The sequence below is a fragment of the Protopterus annectens genome, chromosome 3.part0 (assembly GCF_019279795.1).
Source record: "Protopterus annectens isolate FY-2018-M chromosome 3.part0, PAN1.0, whole genome shotgun sequence".
NCBI lineage: Eukaryota > Metazoa > Chordata > Ceratodontiformes > Protopteridae > Protopterus > Protopterus annectens.
The window spans coordinates 891,536,587-891,561,776 of NC_056731.1; the positions used below are offsets into that span (position 1 = coordinate 891,536,587).

The window sequence follows — 25,190 nt, forward strand, 5'->3', positions numbered from 1 at the left end:
TCTAAGAAACAGTAGTCGGAAGAGAAGATGTCATTTTTTGTCTAGAATTGGTAGTGTGAATGGCCTCCTTGGAAGCTGGTGCCTGTGTCACGGCTCCAGAGCCAACTGAGGCAGACACAGCCAAAGGCTCAGAAGACTAAGGGGATTTCTGTGCCATACTGGACTCTGAAAGGGTCTCGGTAGAGGCCTGCATTGAAAATGAGTCGGGCATCAGGGGCTGCGAAAGTGCCTCACTGAATTCCGGAGAACTGACTACTTGCTTAGCGGTAGCGTTGGCAGAAGGCTTAGCCTTGTGTGGCCTGTCTCTATCTTTATGTTTTTTCAGATTGTCAGTGGATTGTTGGCTAATGGACACCATATTGGAATTTGAAGATGGAATATGAAAATAATTCTCTACAAAAAGAGCTCTACAGCAAATGGTTCTCGCATTAAAGAGGGCACAGAACCGGCAACGAGGGATGTCGTGGTCTAGCCCTAAACGAGTGATGGAGGAAGAATGAAAGTCTCGGTGTGGGATCTGCTTTCCACAAGTGAGACAATTGTTAACTTTTTTGGACATTGGTTAGAGCAAGAAAAAAGGGTTCCCAATGGGGTACTTAGCTTTAGACGTTTTCTGCTGAAATTCGACTTCTGGTAGCAATCGACCGGCACTCGTGCAATCTGCTTCTGCTATGAGCTCCACAGCAAGAAAGACTGATATAATGATGTCGGCTGCCTTGCTTTATAGTACTGATGACCTGACGTCAGACTACAGGCGACAGCAGTCGGTGCACAAAAGCATAGACTCTGGTATTCAGGCCGGCTGAGGGCTACCACAGCAGGGATAACCCACAGGTGATGACTGCAACATTGAAACATGAAGTCCATCTGGATATAGTGAGTCCATAAAAAGATGAAAAAGGTAGCACTGATCATTGAAATTGCCACACCCAGTGACAACAGTGTCTTGCGTACAGAGAGACACAAAGTCATAAAATATCAGGATTTTCAGGCAGAAATGACAGCAATGTGGAAGAAAGACACCCAGACAGTCCCAACAGTAGTAGGAGCAATTAGTCTTATAAAAAAGAATCTACAACCATATTTAGATATGTTACCAATACATGTAATGCCATATGAATTGCAGGAGCAGTCACTACTGGGCACATTGCTGCAGAGGGACAGCTTCAGATGCAATGCAAGCAACTGAAGACTGTATACTGTCTCAGGTCCTAAAGGACAGACTTGGGGGGGGGGGTGCTCCGGAAAGAAGTAGGGGAATAATCACTAATTATGTATCCTTTGGTGATGATCAGGGGTAAACGTAAAGCACTGGAAGAGTACTAGAAAAGCCAGTGGTCACCACGAGTATGTGATGTACATGTAGTCATGGATGCTTGTGAATGTACACTAATTCACTGCACACGGGGTCTCAATGGCAAACATACATTAAAAAAAAGACAGACTGAAGTATACCCCTCAGGAAAGTAATAGATAGGAATAAAAGAACATATGACACATTGTAATTAACACTATTAAGTCAGTAATCATCAGCAGAACTAAGGAGCCAAGATCAGCAACATAAACTGAAAATGGCAGGAATATTATCTAGTACTTGAAATAATCCACAATTTATACTGCTTTTTGAATGAATAATCCAAATCTAACTTTGCCTTTTGAATGAATAATCCACATACAACTCTGCCTTCTGAATGAATAACCCATGTCCAACTCTGCCTTCTGAATGAATAACCCACGTCCAACCCTCCCTTCTGAATGAATAACACACGCCCAGCTCTGCCTTCTGAATGAATAACTCACATCCAGCTCTGCCTTCTGAATGAATAACCCACATCCATCTCTGCCTTTTGAATGAATAATCAATGTCCAACTCTGCCTTCTGAATGAATAACCCACATCCGACTCTGCCTTTTGAATGAATAATCCATGTCCAACTCTGCCTCTTGAATTCAGTGATGGTTCAACTTTGTCAGACAGTAAACTATAGCTTAAGCTACTTTTTACAGCCATCATTAGTCAGTGTGGAGAGAAATCAGCCCCCCCCCCAAAAAAAAAAAAACAAGACTGTCAAATTACCCTAATTTTTCATCAGCTTTATCTGACGTTTGTATGCGGTATGTTTGTATTACCTACTCAGACTAACTTTTACCTCAGACGGTTAACTACTGTTACTACACAGACTGTGGGAATGTTAAACAGATCTTACTTTAATAAATGTTCAAAGTGTTAGGTGACCTTACATGTAATAACTCTAAAAGGCATAGATTATAATTAAATATCAGAAGACAGAATGGTATGCAAAGCAATAATTGGTGCGATCTTGGAATAACCTAATTAAAAGTCTATGCACTAGCACCTCTATTAAATATTAACATTTTTTGATGTTATCATTATTTTTTCAGAATGTGGACAACTCCCCACCCCCACCCATGCTATTTTTTATTACTTTACTTTGCAAAATCTTGTAGGCATAACCTGACCTTGTACATCCATACTCTAATTTTAACAGCTTAGCAATTTTAGGAGTTATTACTAAGTATGGGTTTAGCACAACCGATCAAAGCAATGCGATGCACATTTCACTGGTCACAGCTTTCTGAAAGTGCCATTTAGTCAAAGGGAAACAATTTTAGGGAAAATAAAAAAAAAGAACTAGTTTCTGCATGGAAGGGAGGGAGGGATTACACCCTCCCCCACATTTACCAACAGAATCAACTCCAATGTCTCCACAACTTAGAAAAATAAACAACTTAAAAAGTTGAGGCAGACACACTGTACTAAGTCTAGTTCAGAAATAAGATTCTCTTGGCAGTTTTTGACAGACTCACAGTGGAAAGTTCGGCTTCAAAAGAAGTAGATTTGAACTGAACCAATACCATCACTCCAAATGATTAAATAAATTACAGTGGCAACAGCGCTAGCAATGTTATGGGTTCTTGCTAACGCACCTATTGAAATCTATACTAAATAAGTATACAAGTGCTCTCCCTTTGAATTTAGACAGCAGATGAAAAGGAGGTCATTTGTCTTTTCGTTGTGCTGTATGTGGATGATGTGTTCATGACCATTTTAGATCTACTTTTCTGCTTAGGCTCCAGCTATGTTTCTAGAGTGCTAAGTTGATCTTACCTAATAATTAATAATGACATCTTACATTTAATTTAGTTACAGTATGGAAGCCAGGTTTGTGAAATCACAGTTGAGGCCAAGGTTTCAAAGGCAGGGTCCTGGATTTCCCAATGTCAGGGCACCAAGCTGCAAGTCTCCATTCTTACACATATGCATGCATCCTTTCCATGCATACATACATATAAGAGGCTAGCATTCTTATCTTCTACACACCATAGGACACCCACTATCATCACCCCTTACTTTCTGCATACAACTGTACCCAGTGTTTTCATCATCTAAACGCAGTACAAGATCCTGATCTCACATATCCTTCACATGCAGCAGAAATCCAGTCTTACTACCCCTTCCCTTCATGTACACGCAAAGAAATCACAGTCTCGCCACGTCCTCTGAACCTTGTTTTCATGTACACACAATGAGATCACAGTCTCACCATGTCCTCTGAACCTTCCCTCCATCTACACACAACAGGATCACAGTCTCACCATGTCCTACAAGAAGGATGAATTCAGTCTCATCACTCCCTCTCACACAGCTGATAACCTGTCCTATCATCTCTCCTCCCCCAACAGGTATACATCACCCATTCTGAACACCACTCACAAAAGTTATCCACACACAGTCATATCATCTCCCCCCAACAAACAAAAATCATCTGGCATCATAACTACACACAGAAATTTGCCAGGATTATCAATTCCAAATGCACAGCATTGCAGTTAATCAACCCTCCTCAACACACACATACACACACACGCACACAGTGAACTGTGAAAAGTCATTTATCAGTCTTAGCATATTATTACATTAATATCCATGAGATGTAAACATGTAAAAGTAAATGATGAACCAAATGAATGAATTCTGCGACAAAAATGACAATGAAATGTGCCATTAAAAGTGAACAAGGAATTACTTTAATTCTTTGCTAGACCTTTAATGAACACCTAAATCACATAATACAGGAAATATTTCTTACTATGCAGTCAGGAGACTGATAAATTCCTGATGGTCTCATTTTACAGAGGCAGTCCTCCAGGGGTTTCAAACACACATTTTAGCAATGGAAATAACCCACAGATTATGACACAGAAAGTAAATGGCAGTTGATAACCTCTAAAAAACACATATCAGAGGTTTTATATTGCAGTGATGTCAACTGGTGCAATACACCACCTACCTGGGAAGGAGATTAAAAATAACACCTGCCAATGCTGCACTGGTAGTATACAGAAATAAAGCTCGATTACATTCCAGGAACCTGGGTTTTATTAGCGGCTTCTGTGCTTGACTGTGGGGCTAGGTCAAAGGTTGTCCCTTTCTGGGGGGTGAAGAAGCATCCGGAAGGGGCAGGCATAGAGTCAAAAGAGTGGGTTCAGTGCAGGAAAATATCTAGCTACAGTCACTCAAGCATGTGAGAGTAGCCCTTGTTGGCTACTGGCAAGTACACGTGGGCTGATACAGTGGTGCTGTTAGTCCCTAAAGTGACACAGATACCTACCTTATCATACAAGGGAATAGGTTATGGTCTTAAATATTAAATATGTCTCATTGCCAAGATACCAGTAAGAGGACCAAATTCATAATGTGTGCCTGGATAATGGACACTATGGACAGCCCTTGTCTTACAGAATATGAAAGAATACCCTTACCTCTAGGGGAATGGCTGGGCTGAAGTTTACTAGGAGTAGCTTGATGCTTGGTATGCAGAGGGAGAACAGACCCTAGAAATAAAAATGATCCCTGTCAAACAGTACAGGACTGTAGTATGGTCTGCTTTTACTACCTGACACCAGTTTACCAACTACAGTGGCCCAATATCCTAACAAGTTACAGCTCAGACTATGTTTCTGCAGATAAGCTTTGCCCCCTGATGTGGTGGCTCTCCTCCACACCAAAGTCTTTAAACATACGAACTCTGAAATTATATTACCTTACAGAAATGGAAATAACTATACTCTACTTTTCTCCAAGTTGCTGCTACTTCAGAAGTTAGAGGTGGGATGGAGTGCCTGCAGATCAGGAAGTACAAGGACACAGCTTCTCTGCAAAAAGAGATGTCCAGGATCAACCTTGGTAATGCAAACAGTGGTGGTAATACAGGTAAGGAGATGGTGACAATTGGGAAACTGGGAATTGTAAAGTCAGCTGTGGTATGTCAAACTAAACCCCTGCAGTAAAATAAGGAACCGAGGAATGTAAGACATTGTGAGTATTACTCATGCATCAAAAACACAGTATAATAAAGTGACACAGAACAGGGAATAACAGAAAAAACACTTCAAGTCACTATTTGGCATTCACACACTAAAGGAACACTGACATAAGCAAGTAAGAACTCTGAACTGTGTATCATCTGCATTAATCTGAATTTGCTCTCTTTTAGTGGCTGTCCCACAATTAAATTTGATCTGTTTATTGAAATCAAAAGCTAACACACTTAAGTGTTGGACAGTCACAGAGAAAATCTGCTCTTTCACAGGCAGGCTCCCTTTCCGTATAGGTTTCTTTTCAGGTCCCCAGGAAGGTGGCAGTTTATTCATATGGAACCTCTCTAATTAAATGTCTCCATGAACTGTGTCAAAGCAGCATAATTTGTTTTAAGAAGAGTATAAAAGCTTAAAGATTCAGCCCAGCTTCAGCATTCAAACCCAGTCAACATGCCTAGCAGAAATATGTCTTTCATTATAGAATAATTACACCATTATACAAATGTAGCAGAATTTTTCCTTTGTTAAATTAAGTCCTATGGAAAATTGTTGCCTCTCCTCTGACCTGGCCAGTGGTACAATCCTTACCTTGACTGTTACCTAGTGAATGGTCATTCAAGCACAGGTGGCCTTAAACAAATCAGGATAATTTAGAACAGAAGCAACTGCTAAAGCAGACTGAAAACATATACATAAAAAGATGGGAATCACATACTTCACTCCCTGCTGTACTTCATTAACAGTTAAAACAGTCACTTTTTATTGAGGAGGGTTCTGTCTTAATTGATAACACATTGCTGGGGCCTGTGCTCCACAGATCCAAACCTGCAACTTATTAATCACAACATTAACACACAGCTCAAAATTAGGATTTGGACTGCCTAGACATAGGAAAGCTTTATGCTGTTGGTCATCAAAAAAAAAAAAAACTGTTAATAGAAACTGGATATCAAAATCTAAACCAGCGACAACTGATGTATGGACTATTGCTAAGAAAATAAAAGAAAAAGTACAGTTGTGTCACACTTACCACAGTTGTAGAATTTTGAGTAGAACAAATGTTTCAGTACTGATTCTTGGGAGTGTTCCTGCCATGCAGGAGCTTGTGACCATCCTGATTTCCAGACTCTTTACATCAACCCCAGGTCCCTGACATCTGAAGACTGGTGTCTGGATGTCGGGATATAAGAGGAGTATCTACTGGCACAATCTCTTTCTAAGCAGTGAGCAGCAGTCTGATGCCAGAGGATAGCATGACCCTTACAGAAGTCATGATTTAATTAGGTATAGGGGAAGAAGTAACCTTGTTAGAAATTACCCTCCGGACAAGGCTTACCCTATGAAATGTAATAGTGGCCAGCACACAGAAGGGTAGGAGAGTGGGAGTTTGTACTGCAACACTGATCTACTTTAACATCTACAGTTACAGTAAGTGTGACACAACTTTACTATGTTCTTTGTAGTCAATGTTGCAGTACTTATTCTGAGGAAAACTCCCAAAGCTACAAGTTGGAGGGGCAGGTTGTCTGATGACCACTGAGAGATAACAGGTTCTGTGGGGTAGCAGTTGCAAACCCTGCCCTTGCCCTGGAAGCATTGACTAAATGGCAGTACTGGCTGTGCTGTGTCTGGTGGAGTGAGCCCTGACATTATCTGTTAAGGGTTTACCATGGTGGGAATAACAGAAAGTGATGCAACTAGCTATCCATCTGAAAACAGTCTGCTCGGAAACTGATCTGCCTTCTTTGCCCTATGCAAAGACTAGCAGTTGATCCTTCCTGTTTGTGGACTTAGTCCAGTCTCAGTAACACCTGATCTGTCAGTGTACATCCAGGGAATGCAGAATTTGGAAAGAACACCGGTAAGTGAATAGCTTGATTCAGAGTGTGTTCTGATACTCCCTTGGGCATACAATGAAGGGTTTGTTCTTAACATCACTGTCCAGTGAGAAACAGTGAAGGTCCCTTGCACATCAAGGCTTGTAGTTCTAAGCCCTGGCTAGCTAAGATAATGGTTATCTGTAGGGCAGGTTTTCAAGTGAGCATCTTTAGATGAGCAGAAGTTATGCTCAAAGGATGGCAATGGCAGCTTTTACAGAACATAATCTAAAACCCAGGTTGGTACAGGGTTTCTCCTGGGGGGGGGGGGGGTCCTACATATATTACCCCTTTTAGACACCATTTCAGGTGTGGATGAGAATACATAAAAGGGTTGCATGTAAGGCAGGCAGAGAGAGCTGAAGCATGTACTTTAATGCTGGAATAAGACCGACCTTGATGAAATAATCCTGAAAGGTATTCTAGCAGCAGTGTAATTTCCACATTTGCAGAATTAAAGTTATATTTTTGCACCAAAAAGAAAACCTTTTTCATTTGGATAAGTATGTTTTCCCGTTATTAAGGCTTCCTTGCCTCTCTCAAGATATGAAGTACTTCTAAAGAGATTTTTGTATCGTTTGGTATTAAAAGCCAGTCTTCCAAACTGTTAGTTTGAGGGTGGATAGGTAAGGGTGGATGGTAGGCCAATTTAACTGGATGAGTAAGTCTATCACCTATGTAAAGATCAAGTATCTCCCTTCACTGAGAGTCAGTAGGAGAGAAACCAATGTTGCCTTGGCCAGAAGGGTGCTATGAAGATCATGCTCAGTCTGTCTGATCTAATTTTTATCAGTATCCTGGGGATAGAGGGTAGTGGTAAAAGGTGTAAAGGAAAAGATCTGTTCATTTGAAAGAAAGGGCATCCACTCTTTATGTTCCTCTCTGTTTGGTTCGGGAGCAGAATTTTTGCAGTTGTTTGCACTGATTACGGACAATGAGGTAACCCCACTGATAGGTGATGTCCAAGAAAACCTCTTTTTTTTCTACATCCATTTGTTTGGGTCCTGAAGATCCTTGCTGTGAGAGTCTGTTAGGACATTGTTCTGGCCCTGGATATAAGATGCCATGAAAGTCAATTGCAAATCCTGTGACAAAAGCCAAATATTCACTGCAATAATGTACAAGGGTTAGGAATGGGTTCTCCTTTGTTTATATGCTACATAGCATTAGTGTTGTCTTTCCAAATCTGTAATGTTCCTGGGTTCAGTTTGTCTTGGAAGGCTTTCATGGCTAGAAAGATTGCCAACATCTCTTTCTGGTTTATGGGCAACTTTGTTTGTTCTGAGTTCCTTACATTTTGTACCTTTAAAGGGGCTAAGTAATCTCCCTAGGCCATGTCCAAGTTGTCTGTTTTGATGGTTTTTGTCTGCTTCTGGGAGGCAGAAGTTTGCCCCTGGGTTTTCCAGGATGGTGTTTTTCCAGCAGAGCATTTCCTTTTTTAAGCAGGGGAGAAGAGGCACTAGAGTTTCCAGGGGTTGGGAATGGAATTCCAAATTGTGTTTTAGAAACCACTGGAGTTTTGTCTGTGGAGTTTTGCCAGGAGGACATTAGAATGCAGGATGCCATGTATCCCAAGGCTGTTATGTACTCCCTTACACAGATTGGCCTGCTTTGGTAACAGGTTGAAGAAATATTTGGTGAGGTAAGCCACCTTGTCCTGTGGAGGGTCAGTGAGAGTCCAATTTTTTGGAAGCAATTGATAGTTTTCTGTAAGGCTGTCTGGAGCGCTGGGATGGGCTTTCCTTGTATGAGACAGCTTTCCTGGTAAAGGTTGATATGCACCCCTAAGGCTTGGCAATGCTCTACGATTGGAACCAGACATATGGGGGAAAACTCTGAGAACAGCAGACAAGCCAAATGTTAATGTACAAAACCGGTATTGTAACCAAGCTGCCAAGAACCATAGGTACCTACTGTGCTTCTTAGAGATAGGTATGTACAGAAAGGTATCCTTTATGTCTAGTATGACTAATTGAGATATCATGGGCAACAGTTTCTGGAGGGTTATTTTGAATTTGGGGATATATAAGAACTTGCTTAGCTTTGGCAGGTCAAAGGTTGAATTGATCCTTGTGGTAGCATTGTTGTAAGAGGTCATAGTAGGATAGGATGAAGAAGAGCTTCCTGTTCTTTTGGAGGTTTTGGCATCCCTAGAAAGGGTGGTCTTTCCCTGAACTGAATAGAATATACCTTTTCTATGATTTGTAAGACCTGCCGGTCTCTGATGATTAGTTTCCGTTGTCGTAGAAAGGAGACGAAACATTCCTGCCATGGTGAGAGGGGTGGGTGTGGAAAAGGGGGGGGGGTGAAGCTATGCACAGTCATAGCTGATCCCTGGGGGGTGGGGGGGGTGAAGAATAAATTACTACGAACTGCTGGCTCTATGGCGCCGATCTTGTTGCCATCTCTTAGATTGTCTTGGTCTGTTTGCTTGGGGAAGCCTCCCTGTGTCTTGTTTGGGGAATGCGCCACCATTTTGAAGGATAATTTCTATTATACCTAGGAGTGGGAAATAAATTAAAACTATGAAGGAGTTCTTATTTATTTTCCCTTTTTGTTCAGTTTCTCAAAGACTTTTTTAGCAGGAGGTCCAAAAAAGGAACTCCTTGTCCAGTGGAGCATCCAAGAGTTCTGCCTTCAACTGGTCAGAAAGTCAATGGGTCCTCAGCCAGACATGTCTATAAATGACATCAGTTGCTATACAAGATCCATTCAGTGCATCATAATCACATTTTAGAGAATGCCTAGACACCTGCATAGCTGATCTGGCAGTTTCCTGTAAGTCTTGTTGTAAAGCTTTGCCAAAAATGGATTATGATTTTAAAATAATTTCTTCTTTTAGATACTCTAAGTATTTGAAAATGTGAAACTGGCAATTAAGGGTCCTCATGGAGTGAGTAGCAGAAGTTCAGGCTTTCTTCCCAAACCTATCCACCATCTACTTTCTCTATTATTCAGAAGAGGGTGTCAGGTAGTGCCGTTAGTGGCACCCTTGGAGGATCCACTAGGAACAATTGAAAGGTTAGCGTGAGTATTTTTATAGAGGTGTTTGTGAGTATCAAGCATTCTTTAGAAGCAGTCTGTTTTTTTGGAGGGAGGTGGCAGAGACTCGGTGGAGAGAGATGTCCTTAAGGACACTGTCAATAACTACACTCACTGGGGAAACAGATACTGGTCTGGGCGATGAAAGGCTAAGGAACTGCCTGTAGTGTGTCTGTGTCTGACAAAATTCCATGTTCTCCCATACATAGGCCTCTTTCATCTTACACAAAGTATTCCTGAAGGATAAATCTTCAGGGGGAGAAGCAGGAGAGAGAGTATCATCTAAATCAGGATCATGATCAGGGTACTTTTGAGAGGGAAAGTGCTCAGAATTGGACAACTCTTCCTTATCTGTTAAAAAATGAAAAATGCGGGACAAAGCACCTCAAACACCATGAAATCTTCAGCTATTCAGCTCTTTAATAAAATTGATAGTAAAAAATGGTCAAACCACAGTACCACACTGTAAAGTTAAGAGCTTTTCATCTGGTTCTATGACCAGACTTCTTCAGACAAAAAACAGCAGGTACAAAAACTGTTTTTATACTAACTTACACTTCCCTCCACCCCCTAATTAAACAATTAAACAAACAAGTCCCTAGCTTAAAAACTTCATTCATTTAAATCAACTATTACAGCATTACTGCACCTACTAAAAATTTAATAAACAGTTGATATTCCAAAATTTGAAACATAAGAAATACTTATATACATTTCAGTTTCAATAAACATTGTATAGAGCATCTATCATTAATATCAGGGAAATGAGACATACAACTAGTGAAACCAGGCTTATTAGCCTGGAAGGGCCACCTATTGTGTCTACCCAGGTTAACAACACTGTGTTAGGTAAGTATTTTGAATCAGAATTTGATTTGAAAGAGTGTGAACAGTTGGTTCCCCCTTTGACTTTAACTAAAAATCAGGAAGGTGATTTTACTATTTATAATTTTACACCCTACCAAATTGAATCTAGTGTAGTTGAATTGTTAGCGAAGGGACTTTCTTTTGTACTCACTAAAACTATGGCTATTGTACATACTATTCTGGACTTTAAACACTATATTAGGAAATTAACCTGCAAGTGTTGTTTAAAGGGGAACAAACTGGTGTATCAGAATACCATTAATCCTATTAGCCATCCTTTGTTAGCAACATTTGAGAAAATTTGTGAAACTGACTTTAGAAAATTATATGTAGAGAAAAGGTGCCAGGTTACAAAATGTAGATAAGAATGACTGGGCAGCCTTTATTGAATTTTGTCATTTACCTATAAGAACATTTAAACCTGATAAGGGAGGTGGGCTAGTTGTTATGGGGCAAGACTGGTATATCCAAAAGATGGATTCCTTGTTGAATATTGACACATACACCAAAGTCAGTTTAAATTAATTCAACATAGCCTACAGGAGAATTAAAGAACATTTAAATGATTTGTTCATTGAACAACTCATAGACTTGTCTATGTTGAATTATTTAACTATGCCAGCTCCAAGGACCCAGGTATTATTTGGGTTACCGAAGATACAAAAATCCCTAATGGATCCACCTCTGAGGCCCTTAGTTGATGCCCGCCAGAGTGTAACTTACCCTTTAGCAAAAGTAATTGATAGCATTTTGAAAAAATACCTTGCAAGTAAAGAACAGATATGCAAAGACTCGTGGTCATGCTTAAGTAAACTAAATTCACTTGTTTTGGAGGGCAGTTTCAACTTTTTAACAAAAGACGTTAGGGACTTGTACAAGTCCATCCCCCAAAAAGAAGGTATCGATTTTGTCCTTCAATTTTTGCACATGAAAGGGGCCCTTGAAAGTGAGATCCTGTTGGACATTGTTTTAACAAATAATTATTTAATTTTTGATGACCAATTATATGTACAAAAAATCGGGGTAGTGATGGGGTTCCCATGTGGGGCTAGCTTCTTAAATTCAGTGATGGCTCTCTGGGAAAGAGAATACATTTTTATACAGTCATCTAAAAGAAAAAAATATTTTTATACATGCTTTTTAGATGATATTCTCATTTTATATAAGGGGAGCCTGGATGAAGCGGAAAGGTTTGTTGAACATTTAAATCATACAACTACATTTCTAAGTTTTACATACACATTTAACATAGAATCCATAGCATATTTACATATTGAAGTGTTTAAGGATTCACTCCAGGAGAGATTAGCAGCCAGGATCTTTAGGAAAGATACATTTTCAAACACTTATCTACATTTCATTAGTTCCCACCCTTACCACCAAAAGAAATCTGTAATAAAAGGACAATTAGTCCGAGTGGCGAGGATGGTAACAATTGAAAGTGAATTTACAACAGAATGTAACAAGATAGCTGAAATGTTTTTTTGCTAGAGGCTATCCAGGAGAATTTATTAATGAAATCATGGAGGACGTGACTTACAAAAGATCTAATGGGTTTTATATTCCATTATTACAAGGTAGACCTTTACTATGTAACAAGATAGACAGTATCCAGAAGGATAATGAGTCCCCATAGTCATTTATTCTAACATATTGTCCCGAGAGTGGACATATTATTTCAGTTATTAAAAAAGTGGAACTTGTTAAGCAACAACTCGGAAGTGCGTACCTTGTTGGGTCCAAAACCCTCTTTTACATTCAAGAGGGGTATGAATTTGAAAAATTTCATAGAAATGAAACAGCATAAGGTTATTAAGAATCCTGGAATGAGTAAATGTGAATCTTGTAAGTTTTGCAAACATATGAATATAGGATACTCATTTAATATCAGGGATTGTAGTTACAAGACTTTGTCAGGTAAATATAATTGTAATACAACCTATGTAGTATATATCTTGCTCAGTGCAACTTATGTCCCACATTCTATGTTGGCAAAACTGATCGTAGACTGCGGGAGCGGGTGTACGAGCATCTTTACTATATTAAGAAAGGCAAAGTCGAAAATGCGTTAGCCGTCCATATTAAAACTAACCCCACACACAGTTTTAGGTTTAGAGTAACTGATCATGTAGCTGGAGAGGTTAGGGGTGATCTGAGATCTTTATTACTAGAAAAAAAAGAAATTATATGGCAAATTTGTTTAAGATGCTTGTCATTTCCCTGGTATTAATGATATTTGTTCTATACAATGTTTATTGAAACTGAAAAGCCTAATTAGATACTTAATTGGTAAAGGCAACTTCTGCAACATGTTAAGGGACTGTGTTCTAAGTAGTATACCAGATGGTAGTAGCTAACTTATTGTCTTATTACTATTATTATTTCTTAGTTTGACAGTGGGGGCTGATGTAACACATCTATATCACATTATCGAAATTTTACTACATTGAATCAATAAAGGTCGAACTTTATTGATCAAAGTAGTAAAATTTCGAATAACGTAAAAAAATAAATAAATCATTACAAAAAAACTAATTAGTTGTGCCCCTCATACCCCCCTACTTAAATATACTAACTCCGAGACCACACTACATTGAGGTAAACAAAAATCTCCCCCTACAGAGATTTCCATTTACCTGTGCGATGTTCTGGACTTTCGACATTGTATTCGATATTGTCGGCTTAGGACAATGTGAACTAGACCTGATGTAACAGTAGTATATTTACAACTTCTCAGAGCTAGGACCAAAATTCCACAGTGAATGTGGAATTTGGTATAGGGTGATTTATACATCAAAAATATATTGAAAATTTACTATGTACTTTGGAGTATTTAAATTACTGAAATTATGTGAGAAATATATATATATATATATATATATATATATATATATATATATATATATATAAGTATTTATTATGTTTCAAATTTTGGTATATCACCATTTTTAGTAGGTGCAGTTCTTTAACAATAATGCTGTAATAGTTGATTTAAATGAATGAAGTTTATAAGCTAGGGAAGTTAGTATAAAAACTGTTTTTCTACCTGCTGTTTTTTGTCTGAAGAAGTCTGGTCATAGGACCAGATGAAAAGCGCTTAACTTTACAGTGTGGTACTGTGGTTTGTCCATCTTTTACTATCAATTTTATTAAATAGATGAATAGCTGAAGATTTTGTGATGTTTGAGGTGGTTTGTCCCATTTTTTGTTTTTTATAAGTTTTTTTAACCCTTGAATGCTGCCTAAACTTTCCTGTCAGCTGTCACTCAGGTATATGGGGAGTAAATGAGAAATTAGTTTGTTGACCAGGACCAGATTTTTGGTAGTCAGCAGATAAGGGGACAAAGTTAAAAAAAAAAAAAAAAAAAACCACAGAAACTGTGACAAATGAAAGGCTGATAGTACCACTTACACTATACTGGATGGTAGCATATGCATAGCAATGGGAACCAGCAAAAGTAAGAATTACAGTATGCTGCTGTACAGTAGCTACTTCAATTCTGAGCATTTTCACTATGTGCAGTAATGGTATTTTACCCTGATCTAGCCAAGATGGCGGCGCCTTGTGTGGCAGTGGCCTCTCTGTCTCCGGTTGCGCACTTTATAGTTCTGTTTTATACTTCCGCATTTTATTGATATGTAGGTCTGTTTGCCTGATCATGTGTGTCTAGTGTCCAGCTGTCTGCAGTTGTGATGTCTGTGGTGTCCTCAGTGCAAGTTTTTTTCTTTTTTTGTAACTTGAAACTTGAAGTAGGCCTTCAGTGGCGAGTTGCAGGATGCGGAAGAGGAGGCCGAAACCTGCCTGCTGGTGCAATGTTTGGAAATGGATTTGAGTTGGAGAGAACCAAAATGGATTTTGGGAACTGATGATGGTAGATGGGGATGATGGAGGAGGAGGAAATATCATTTGAGTGGTTGCGGCCGTTTGGATTTGGGGATGGTTGTGGTTGTGAGGTCTGTGGTGTCAGATGGTTCAGTCTGAGACTTGGATTTGTTGGCATTGGAGTGGAGATGCAGAGGTTTGAAGATTCTCAGCCTTCAGTTGGACCAGGACTTGGATGCTTCTGGTACTGGAGTGGAGCTGCGATGGTTGAAACTTCTGTGCCTGCGGATGGACTGGGACTTGGTTGTAGTTGGTGCTGGAATGACAGATGCTGTGCTTGAGGTTCTGCACCTTTGGTGGCTCGTTTCTGTTATTATTGTTCTGTGTTGCTATGTAAATGTTTATGTTGAGTTTGGAGGAATGTAATTTCATTCAACTGTGCACCTGTGTGTGGCTGAATGACAATAAAGATATTTCTGATTCAGATTTTTCATGTGGTTTGCCCTTTCATAGTTAGGTTCACACAACTGTAAAATCTCCTCTGTGGATGACTAAGAATTTCAACTATGTTCACCTTGTATACCTTTTAATACTATTAGAGCCTCATTTACTATCCCAATACATTGCAAGTAATTATGCAGTCATTTGCAAACAGTGCAAATTGGGATTAAGAAACACTACTATCCTTGTCAGTCTGTTCATTTCCAATTCTGTCACATGTGCAATGTGCAGACTACACATGTTATTTATGGATCCCAGCCAGAGTTTTCAATAAATCTAACTAGTACAGTTTGATGCAGTATCAGAAACTGTAAGTAAAGTTTTATAATGAGAAATAAAGTGAAATGCATTAATACAGTCCCAACCACATTTTGCTTCTGAATCTATTACACTGTCAAAGAATTACATTTATGCAAACTCGAAAAAAAGTACAGTTGTGTACACTTACCATAAATGCAGATGTTCAAGTGTATTCACTGTTGCAGTCATCACCTGTGGGTTATCCCTGCTGTGGTAGCCCTTGGTCGGCCCGAATACCAGAGTCAGTGTTTTTGTGCATCGGCTGTTGTTGCTTGCAGACTGACGTCAGGTCGTCTATGCTATAAAGCAAGGCAACCGACGCCATTACATCAGTTTTTCTTCCCTAACCAGTCAGAAGCCCAAGTAAATATGATAAATAGGTGCTGGTGGCTAAAAGTCTCCATAAAAAGCTTATGTCTCCCTAAAGAAAGAAGATATAAGGGGGAATGAGGAAGGGAAACCAGGACTGCAACAGTGAATACACTCGAACATCTACATTTATGGTAAGTGTACACAACTGTACTATGTTCTTCATGTTTCACTGTTGTAGTCATCACCTGTGGGAGGATTCCCAAAGCTGAGGAGAGGGGTGGTAGAATTAGTAAGAGACCTAGGCATGGGTCAGCAAGCCTTGCAGAACTGCAGAGGCAAACCCTGCCCTAGCCTTAGAAAATAGAGGTAGATGGTAATGCTTGGTAAAGGTATGGACTGAAGTCCAGGTGGCAGTTTCCAGGATGTCCCTGGTAGGAACTCCTCTGAGGAATGCTGTGGAAGTGGAGGCTTCCCTAGTGGAGTGGGTTTGAACAGACGTGGGGGGGTTCCCATGTAATCTGTAGCAGAAATAGATACAGTGTGATATCCATTTTGAAATGGTTTGTTTGGAAATGGGCTTCCCCTCTGGCCCTGAAGCAAAACTGACAAGTAGTTGGTCTGTTTTCCTGAAGGGGATAGTATCTAAGCCGTCTGTGCACATCTAGTGAATGCAAAATTCTTTCCCCCTTGTTTTGAGGGTTAGGAAAGAAGGTGGGTAGATGTATGGCCTGGCTGGGAGTCACATTAGATACCACCTTAGGGATAAAGGAGGGATTAGTCCTTAGGGAGACCCAATCTGCATGGAAAACTATGAAGGGCTCAATGGCCATCAGTGCCTGAAGTTCTGAAACCCTTCTGGCTGAGGTGATAGCTAGAAGAAAAGCAGTCTTCCAGGAGAGGTATCTTAGTTCTGCTAAAGCAGCAGGTTTGAAGGGTGGTAAGGTTAGTTTTTCCAGAACATAATTCAGGTCCTAGGCTGGCGCGGTTGGCCTTCTGGGAGGTCTGATATTAGAAGCCCCTCTGAGGAATTGTTTAATCAAAGGATGGGAGAACAGGGGCTGATCTGTATCAAAATAAGCTGAAATGGCTGAGGCATGGATTTTAAAAGAAGAGAAGGAGAGGCCACTATTAAGTAGCTCCACTATGTAGTCCAGGATAAGAGGGATGGAAGGTTGTGAGGTATTGCCCCCCCTGGATTGGCTCCAGGATCTAAATCTTTTCCATTTTCCTTCACAAGATTTTCTGGTGCTGCACCTTCTAGCTTCTGTGATAATGTCTAGGACCTGTTTGCTTAACAGGGGTCCCTTGTTTGCCTTTAGAGTATTAGCCATGCTGATAGTTTGAGAGTCTGCAAGTCTGGGTGCAGCACCCCCCCCACACACACACACCTGAGGCAAGAGGCCTGAGATCAGGGGAAGCTGCCTGGGAGGCTGTAATGTCAGGCTGTGCAGTAAGGAGACAAATGTTGTCTGGGCCAATCTGGAGCAATAAGGATGGCTTTTGGTCTCTCCTCCCTTATTTTGATCAGTACCTTGAGAATAAGAGGCAGAGGAGGAAATGCGCACACAAAGAGGGAGTTCCATGGGAAGGTCAAGGCACCTTCTATGCTAGGTGGTAATACTCCCTAGTACACATTTTTTTCAGCTGATGGTTGACATGCGAAGCAAAGAGATCCACCTCTGGAGTCCCCCACTCCTGAGTGATTTGTAAAAAGATTTTTCTGTGGAGCTGCCATTCGTGGGGGTCCAGTAAGTTTCTACTTAAGTGGCCTGACAGGGTGTTGTTGATCTCTGGTAGGTATTGGGCTATTAGGTGTAATCCCATGAAAGAGACTGTCAGCCAGAGGTTCATGGCTAGCCTGCACAGATGGTAAGATTGGGTCCCTCTCCATTTGAAGTACCACATTACTGTGGTATTGTCTGTTTTGATAAGGAGAACCCCTCACTTGAGCTGGGGTTTGAAGGCTGTCAGAGCCTTTTGTACTGTCATCATTTCCTTCTGGTTGATGTGTAGGGGAAGGTGCTGGGCATCCCAAAGACCTTGGGTGCAACTGCCTTCTAGGTGTGTGGCCCAAATAATGTTTGAGCCGTTGGTGGTAATAGTCTGCCCAGTTGGCCGGAGGCTGAAGAAAAGACCCTTGTTCTTGGCACAAGTCCCTGCCCACCAGAAAAACTCAGCCCTGATAGAAGGGATCACAGGGAGAGAGGTCTCTAGGGGTTGAGAGTGCTGACACCAAAGGTTCTTTAGATACCACCGAAGTTTTCTCATGTGAGACCTGGCCAGAGGAATTAGAATGATACAAGATGCCATGTACCCCAAGGCTTGCAGGAACTTCCTTGCAGTGAGATGACTTCTGGAAGCCAGCTGGGTGAAGTAGTGGGACAGGAAAGCTCTGCTTTTCTGGGGACAGAAAGGCAATTTGAGATGCTGTGTCCTGCAGTGCTCCCAAGAAAATGATCTTCCTGGAGGGTGTTTGCTTTGATTTCTCCTCTTTGATGGTGTACCCCGAGGAGGTTAGGAGGGTTTTGACAAAGAGAAGGTCCTTGAGCAGCTTTTCTTTGCACTTTGCTTTAATGAGGCAGTCATCCAGATAAGGGTAAATCTGCATATTTTTCTGTCTGGAAAAGGCTATGGCCGGAGCTAAGCATTTGGAGAATACCTTGGGAACAGTACATAAGCCAAAGTGTAGCGCAAAGAACTGAAAGTGTTGTGAGCCTACTCTGAAGCAGAGGAATTTCCTGCAGGATTCCCTTATGGGGATGTGGAAGTGGGCATTTTTTAGGTCTAGGGTAACTAACCAGGCATTTTTTGTCAGCACAGGCAGCAGCTGATTTTGAATTTGGGGACCATCAGGGAGGTGTTCAAAATGGATATATCCTGGATGGAGCACCAAGTGCCCACTTTTCTGGGGACAAGGAATAGTCTGGAATAAAAGCCTTTGCCTGTATGATCTGAGGTGACAGGTTCTACTGCCTCTTGTTATATGACAGTTTGGACTTGTTTCAATGCCTCTACCCACTGATTTGGAGGTAAGTCTGGGTACCCTCTTGGAAGTGGGAGTTAGTGGAAGGAAAATTTGTATCCCTGAAAAATGATCTTTAATACCCATTGGTCCTTTGTTACAGAAAGCCAATTTTCTTTGCAGAGGAAGAGCCTTCTCCCTAGTTTTAGGTGGGTGAAGAGGGCAGAGGGGGGAGAGGGTGTCATTGAGAGTTTTTGCCATAGAGGGATGGCTTAGAACTCCCTGCCTTTGCAGTGGAAGTGGTCCACTGTTTGGTTCTCTGCTGTTCCTGGGATAGGAGCCTGGGTGGTCTTGTCCCTGTGGGGCTTACCTTGTCCCCTGTCTGCTAGGAGGTTGTACTTGAAAGAAATCTTTTACTGTTTGCATAGATTTTGCTTTGTCTTCCATCTTTTTAAGCACCTCTTCTGCTTTTACTCTAAACAAGTGGTCCGTACCAAGGCTGCATCAATTAATTTAGATTTGACATGAACAGGGAGAAGTCATTCCTTCAACCATGCATGCCTCCTAATGACAGATTCTAACACTGCTGCTTCTAGGGCATCATATCCACAGTGTAGCGTTTGGCCACTTGACAAATAGAGTGCAGTAAATTTGCTAACTCTTTCGAATTGGCACAGGCAAGAAAGGTTGAAATATTTTGCTTTAATAGTTCCAAAGTGCATTGTTGATATTTTAGCATGTGAAATTGAGAGTTGGGTGTTCTGTTAGCTAAGGTTGCAGAGGTGCATACATTTTTACCCAATCTGTCCAGAGCTCTGGAATTCTTGTCAGAAAGAATAGGATTCTTTGCAGAACTAGCCTTAGCTCCTTTTGGTCCCTGTGTAATGATCTCTGGGTCTGCAGCAGGTATTTTTGAAAATCCGGTACTCTGTAATACCGGTTAGGTTTACTGGGAGCAGGTGGGAGGTTATGAGGAGCTAAGCTGGATTCATGGAAGACATCATCCACCACCTCTAAGGTAGGGGGGATGGCCAAGGGTCCATGCTGGGGCAGGTCTAGAAACTCTCTTAGTCTTTTCTTAAACTGAGGGAAGTCCTGGGATTCCCAGTGGAAATGTTCACTCAGGGTGTGAAGGGTTTCCCCAAAGGAAAGATCTTCTGGTGGGGAGGCAGAAGGAATGGATTCCTCTGCATCTGAATCCTCATAAGCAGTCAGAGGTTGTTGTTCCTCTTCAAAATCTGAAAATCAGATTCCTCAGAATCCTGTTCCGTCAGTATTTCAGGAGAAGGGACTCTTTTCCTTTTAGAAGTTGTCACCTGACCACCCCGATAAGACAGATAAGATCCTCTGCCATTTTAAGCATTTGGGCTTGGGGTGGTTGAGTAGGAGTAAGATGGCGGCTAGAGGTAGATTTCCTAGGACTGGCCTTGCTTCCAGGCCTAAGAGTATCCATTGGTCTGAGAAAAAATGGTAGTTGGATGAGATGATGTCAGTTTTTGTCTAGATTTGGTAGTGCAAAAAGGCTCCTTATGCATTGCGGCTCCAGACCCAACCAAGGTAGAGACAACCAAAGGCTCAGAAGACAAAGAAGATTTCTGCGACATACCAGACTCCAAAAGTGTCTCGGTGGAGGTCTGCGAAGGTACTGTATCAGGCATCAGGATGCCTCACTGAATTTTGGAGAACTGATGACCTGCTTAGCGGTACAGTCGTTGGAAGTCTTAGCCTTGTGTGGTCTGTCTCTGTCTTTATCTTTACATTTTTTTGGAATGTCTATGGATTGTTGGCTGATGGACACCATTTCAGAATTTGTAGATGGAAGACGAAAATACCTGGCTACAATAAGAGCTCTATGACGAATGGCTCTCGTGTTAAAGAGGGCATAGAACTGGCAACAGGGGACGTCATGGTCTTGGCCTAAACAAGTGACTCAGTATGAATGGAAGTCTTGTGTGGGATCTGCTTTCCAAAGGCGACACAATTGTTAACTTTTTCGGACATCAGTTAGTGCAAAAGGATCCCCAAATGGGGTACTTGGCTTTAGACGTTTTCAGCTGTAATTCAAACTCTGGTAGCGACCAACTGGCACACTTGCGAACTGCTTCTGCTATTGGCTCCACGGCAAGAAAGACTTATGTAATGGCATCGGCTGCCTTGTTCTATAGCACTGATGACCTGACATCAGTCTGCAAGTGCCAGCAGCTGATGCAAAAAAACACTGACTCTGGTATTCGGGCCGGTCGAGGTCTACCACAGCAGAGATAATCCACAGGTGATGATTGCAACAGTGAAACATGAAGAACATCAATGACAATGTCACAGCTTTGGCATTTTCCTTTCAAATGTAATCATGTGCATATAGCTTACACATTCAAACATGCCTAAATATACTTTGCTTAACATATGACCAGCCGAGCTCAGTCCTTGTTAAAAATAAGGTCAGAGGTCAGCATCCAAAACTAATTATAATGCCCTGCACCAGTTCACACATCATCCAGAGAAACAGAAAATACTTCTAGATTTCACTTTACAAATTGGCATAAAGTTATGCTAAGTAACTATTAGTCAAAGTAATGGCTACAAAAACAGCATGTTAGTGTAGCATAAGCACAAAGCTCTTGCCTTTGTGGTAAAAACATTGTCTATATAAATATGCAAAGTTAATGCTTACAAGGCCAACCTAAATGTTGGGTTGTTATGAAACAAAGCATGTATCCCAAATAATGTAAGTAACCCACCTAACATTAGCCTGACCACATTTCTCACAAGCCAGAAAATGATGCATCAGAACACAGACATACCATACATAATAGCAGCCTGTCACGGACTACCAGCACAGCATGTACCAAACATTACTTACTATAGAAAAAACTGACTAAGACAAGACCAGTCACCTGAATTTTTGGTGAGGGTCTCCATTTGGAAAACTCCTGTTCTTTAGCTTTACCCACATTCATCAGAAAGTTGTTACCTACTGAAGCAAACCATATTTGTAATGCCTTTTCACTAAAAAAACTCTTTTGGACAGCAGTGATTTTACATGACTATATACTTCATTATTGTTTACTGTTTCTACCTATGTGTTTTTTTACATAATTACTGCACCATACCTGAAAAGCATCAGCTGTGGCTTGGCACCCATCCAATTACTAATAGCAAACAAACATTTTCAGGGTCTGGATCTCAATCAGAAGAACATGAATTGATCCATCTATTCAGGAATATATTTTGTTCACGCTGAAAGCAATATTGCATATAAAATAAATTAAACTAGTTATCAGGAGCACATCACTCAAAACCCAGGCTGCAATACAGGGGAGTATAACAACTGAAAGACAAAGTTCAAAACCAGTTTCATTGACTATGTCTTTCTCCTTTCCCCTCACTGCTTAGTAACTTTAGAGTCAATACCTGTAAGTTAAAGGTGTGGAAACTTACCCACATGAAGGGAGGAACTGTTCCATGGGGGGTAGGGGTGGGGGCTTTATTTTTGGTATGCTTAAAATGGTTTTCATCCCGAGTTTCACTTTATCGGGACTCGCTGAATTTGCGGTCTGTGGGTTGGCATGATTCCTTAACATGTCACAACATGCAAATTTCAAACAAAACTAAGGAGAAGAACAGAATGCAATGAGAGAATAAACACAAACTGGTGTAAAATGCTGACTATGAAATGATACTCCAATACTGTTACTCAATACATCCTTTCTGATACTAACATTCTGCTTTCAAAAAGGGACTGAGACACTGAAGTAACTGGAGACTGCTTCCTTTCCTGGAGAGGAAGGTGAATGCAAGATGTGCCAGCCCAGCACCCAACAAGTGATCTTTGTCAATGAGTGTACAGGCAGGTGAATATCAGAGTGATGCCATCATGGCACATGATACCTTCAAACAGGAGAGACAGTGAAAGGGAGTCTTGAGTGGCTGCATTCCATCTCACTTTTGCTGCAAATCTGGGAACCCAGTAAAAAAAATGACAAGTGTTACCAGTAATAAACCTAGTGAAAGATGCTGTCTCATAAAAAAGAAGCCCACATAGCAGGTCTAGAATGTGTAAGATGATACAAGCAAACACACTGCAGTGGCAGCATGAGTACTGGTAATTCCAATGATGCAACACAACAGCCTAAAGAATGAGTGTATGATGGTGCTTTTTAAACTGAGTTTGCCCATCTTAACAGGCATGGTCAATAAACCCAAATGCAACGACACAAACACAGGGTAGCAGGAAAAATGGTCAGAAGGAAGAATGACTGTATAGGTGCACTGCATCATACCCAAGGAGTAGTAAACATGCACATACTGACCATGATAAATAGAGCAATAACAGACTAACACACAAACATACCGTTCCTCTTCCTCTTTCCTCCGTTTTTCCTCCTCTTTCCTATGCTTTTCTTCTAACAGCTGCTTAAATGTTCTCCTTGCAAGCTTGCCTCGTAAATGCTTCTGGAAGATTATAGATGCTTTACGAAGGCGAAGATACTTGTTCCTTTCCAAGACAGCTCGCAGATTTTTCTGTATGACTAATATGCAATTACATATATTTCTGTACCTCTTTCTGTAAGAAAAAGAAGCATACACATTTGTACTTACACTGAAGTATAACAGAAAGGAAACCTAACCTGAACAACCAGTCTTCAAAAAAATTAACCCATGATGTACAAGGTTTGAAAATTCAAGCACTAAACATTAACCTTTTGTTGTTCATAATGTTACAATCAGTACTTTTCTATTATTAATTTTTTATAACACAAAAAACATATAACTTACTTTACTGCTTACCAATTGTTCTGTGTACACAACAGCCAAAAAAAACTGCCATATAAATTGATAAACTTAGAAAATGTAAACATTCTGAAGAAATCCTAGATTTGGGTTCCAGACTACAAATGTGAGAAAACTTTAAGTAAGGATTCTCCTTCCTTCACAGAATTAATCCAAATGACAAAAAGGCCATTTTAACTACATGCAAACATTTGCTTTGTAACTGAATTTTCTCCTTCCCAACCCCATACAGCACATGTAGGATAAAATCTCATTATTCCTCCATTAATCCTGCCGGGAACCCAGACATTCTTATTTCACAGCTACATGAAAATATTTCCTAACCATCACTGAGCTCACATGTAGGAAAGTCCTCTGTAAAATAGAACAATCTGAAGTCTAACTGTTCCCTCTACATGGTCACTGATAACTGAACTGGTCTGACATTGAAGGGCCTGTGTTTTCTAATCCGACCACTGTACCTCTTTCACAGTTTGCAAATTACATTTCCTGGTATGAGATCTCCTAACTCTTCAAAGGCTTGATGCAGACTTAAAACATCCTAATATCTAGTACTCCTCCTAGCTGATTACTGGTCCACTTCTGAAAACAATCTTACTTTTGTCCTCACTGACCAGTATTACAAGAGACTAGTTACCCCCATTCCTTAGTTTCTACTGGCTGCCCCCTCCCATTAAGCAGTACTCTATCATGCTTCTGTCACTCTCTTCTCAGTACCTCTCCACTGTCAAAATTTTCACAGAATTTCCTCGCAATAGGTCTATCCCTCACAGAATTTATGGCTTTCTGGCAAATATTTGATAACTGACATTACTAAATAGTGAAATGTACTTGAGTTTCAGACTTCATATCCAACCCAAAATGTGTTAATGCAAAACCTGTTAATTCTAGCGACTAAGTTTATGAGTAAGACTCAAAATCTGTCCCTACTTTTGGGCCTTTGGCCCCCCATTATTTTGGTTTCTGTTCAGATTTTCTGAGCTTAAGAGGTTGAGAAGGAGCTCACCCTGTCCCCATGAGGACAAGCTGTACCACCCCCCTCAAGTAACTGTACAGTCTGTCATAAAACAGACCTACCACAAAAACAAAGAGCATCTCTACAACCATATGTTCTTTCATATGATTTAAATCCCTGCTGCTTAAAATACAGGACTGCTCTACTTACTGGTACAAAAGGAAGACTGGCAATTCATGCCTAACCTACAAAAGCGATCAAGACAGCCTTCTACTCTTTTTCGTGTCCAGTGTCAACTCAGCGAAGAAACATTTGTGGGCCTATATGTGTTGGTGCCCCTGGGTATGCACATATTCATGCACTGACAGCCTAGTCAGGTGACCAATAATGACAGTGAAGAGGACGGTGGGGGCTACAT

General features: G+C 40.7%; 1 protein-coding gene across 2 annotated transcripts in view; it reads right to left on the reverse strand.

Annotated features, from left to right (window-relative positions):
• MYO10 (myosin X) overlaps nt 1–25,190 on the reverse strand; it is a 566,410-nt gene that overhangs the window by 197,022 nt on the left and 344,198 nt on the right. For both annotated transcript variants that reach the window (XM_044065222.1, XM_044065223.1), the window contains one exon: nt 23,378–23,590. In XM_044065222.1, the coding sequence (XP_043921157.1) occupies nt 23,378–23,590 (213 nt within the window). The remainder of the gene's footprint in view (nt 1–23,377; nt 23,591–25,190) is intronic.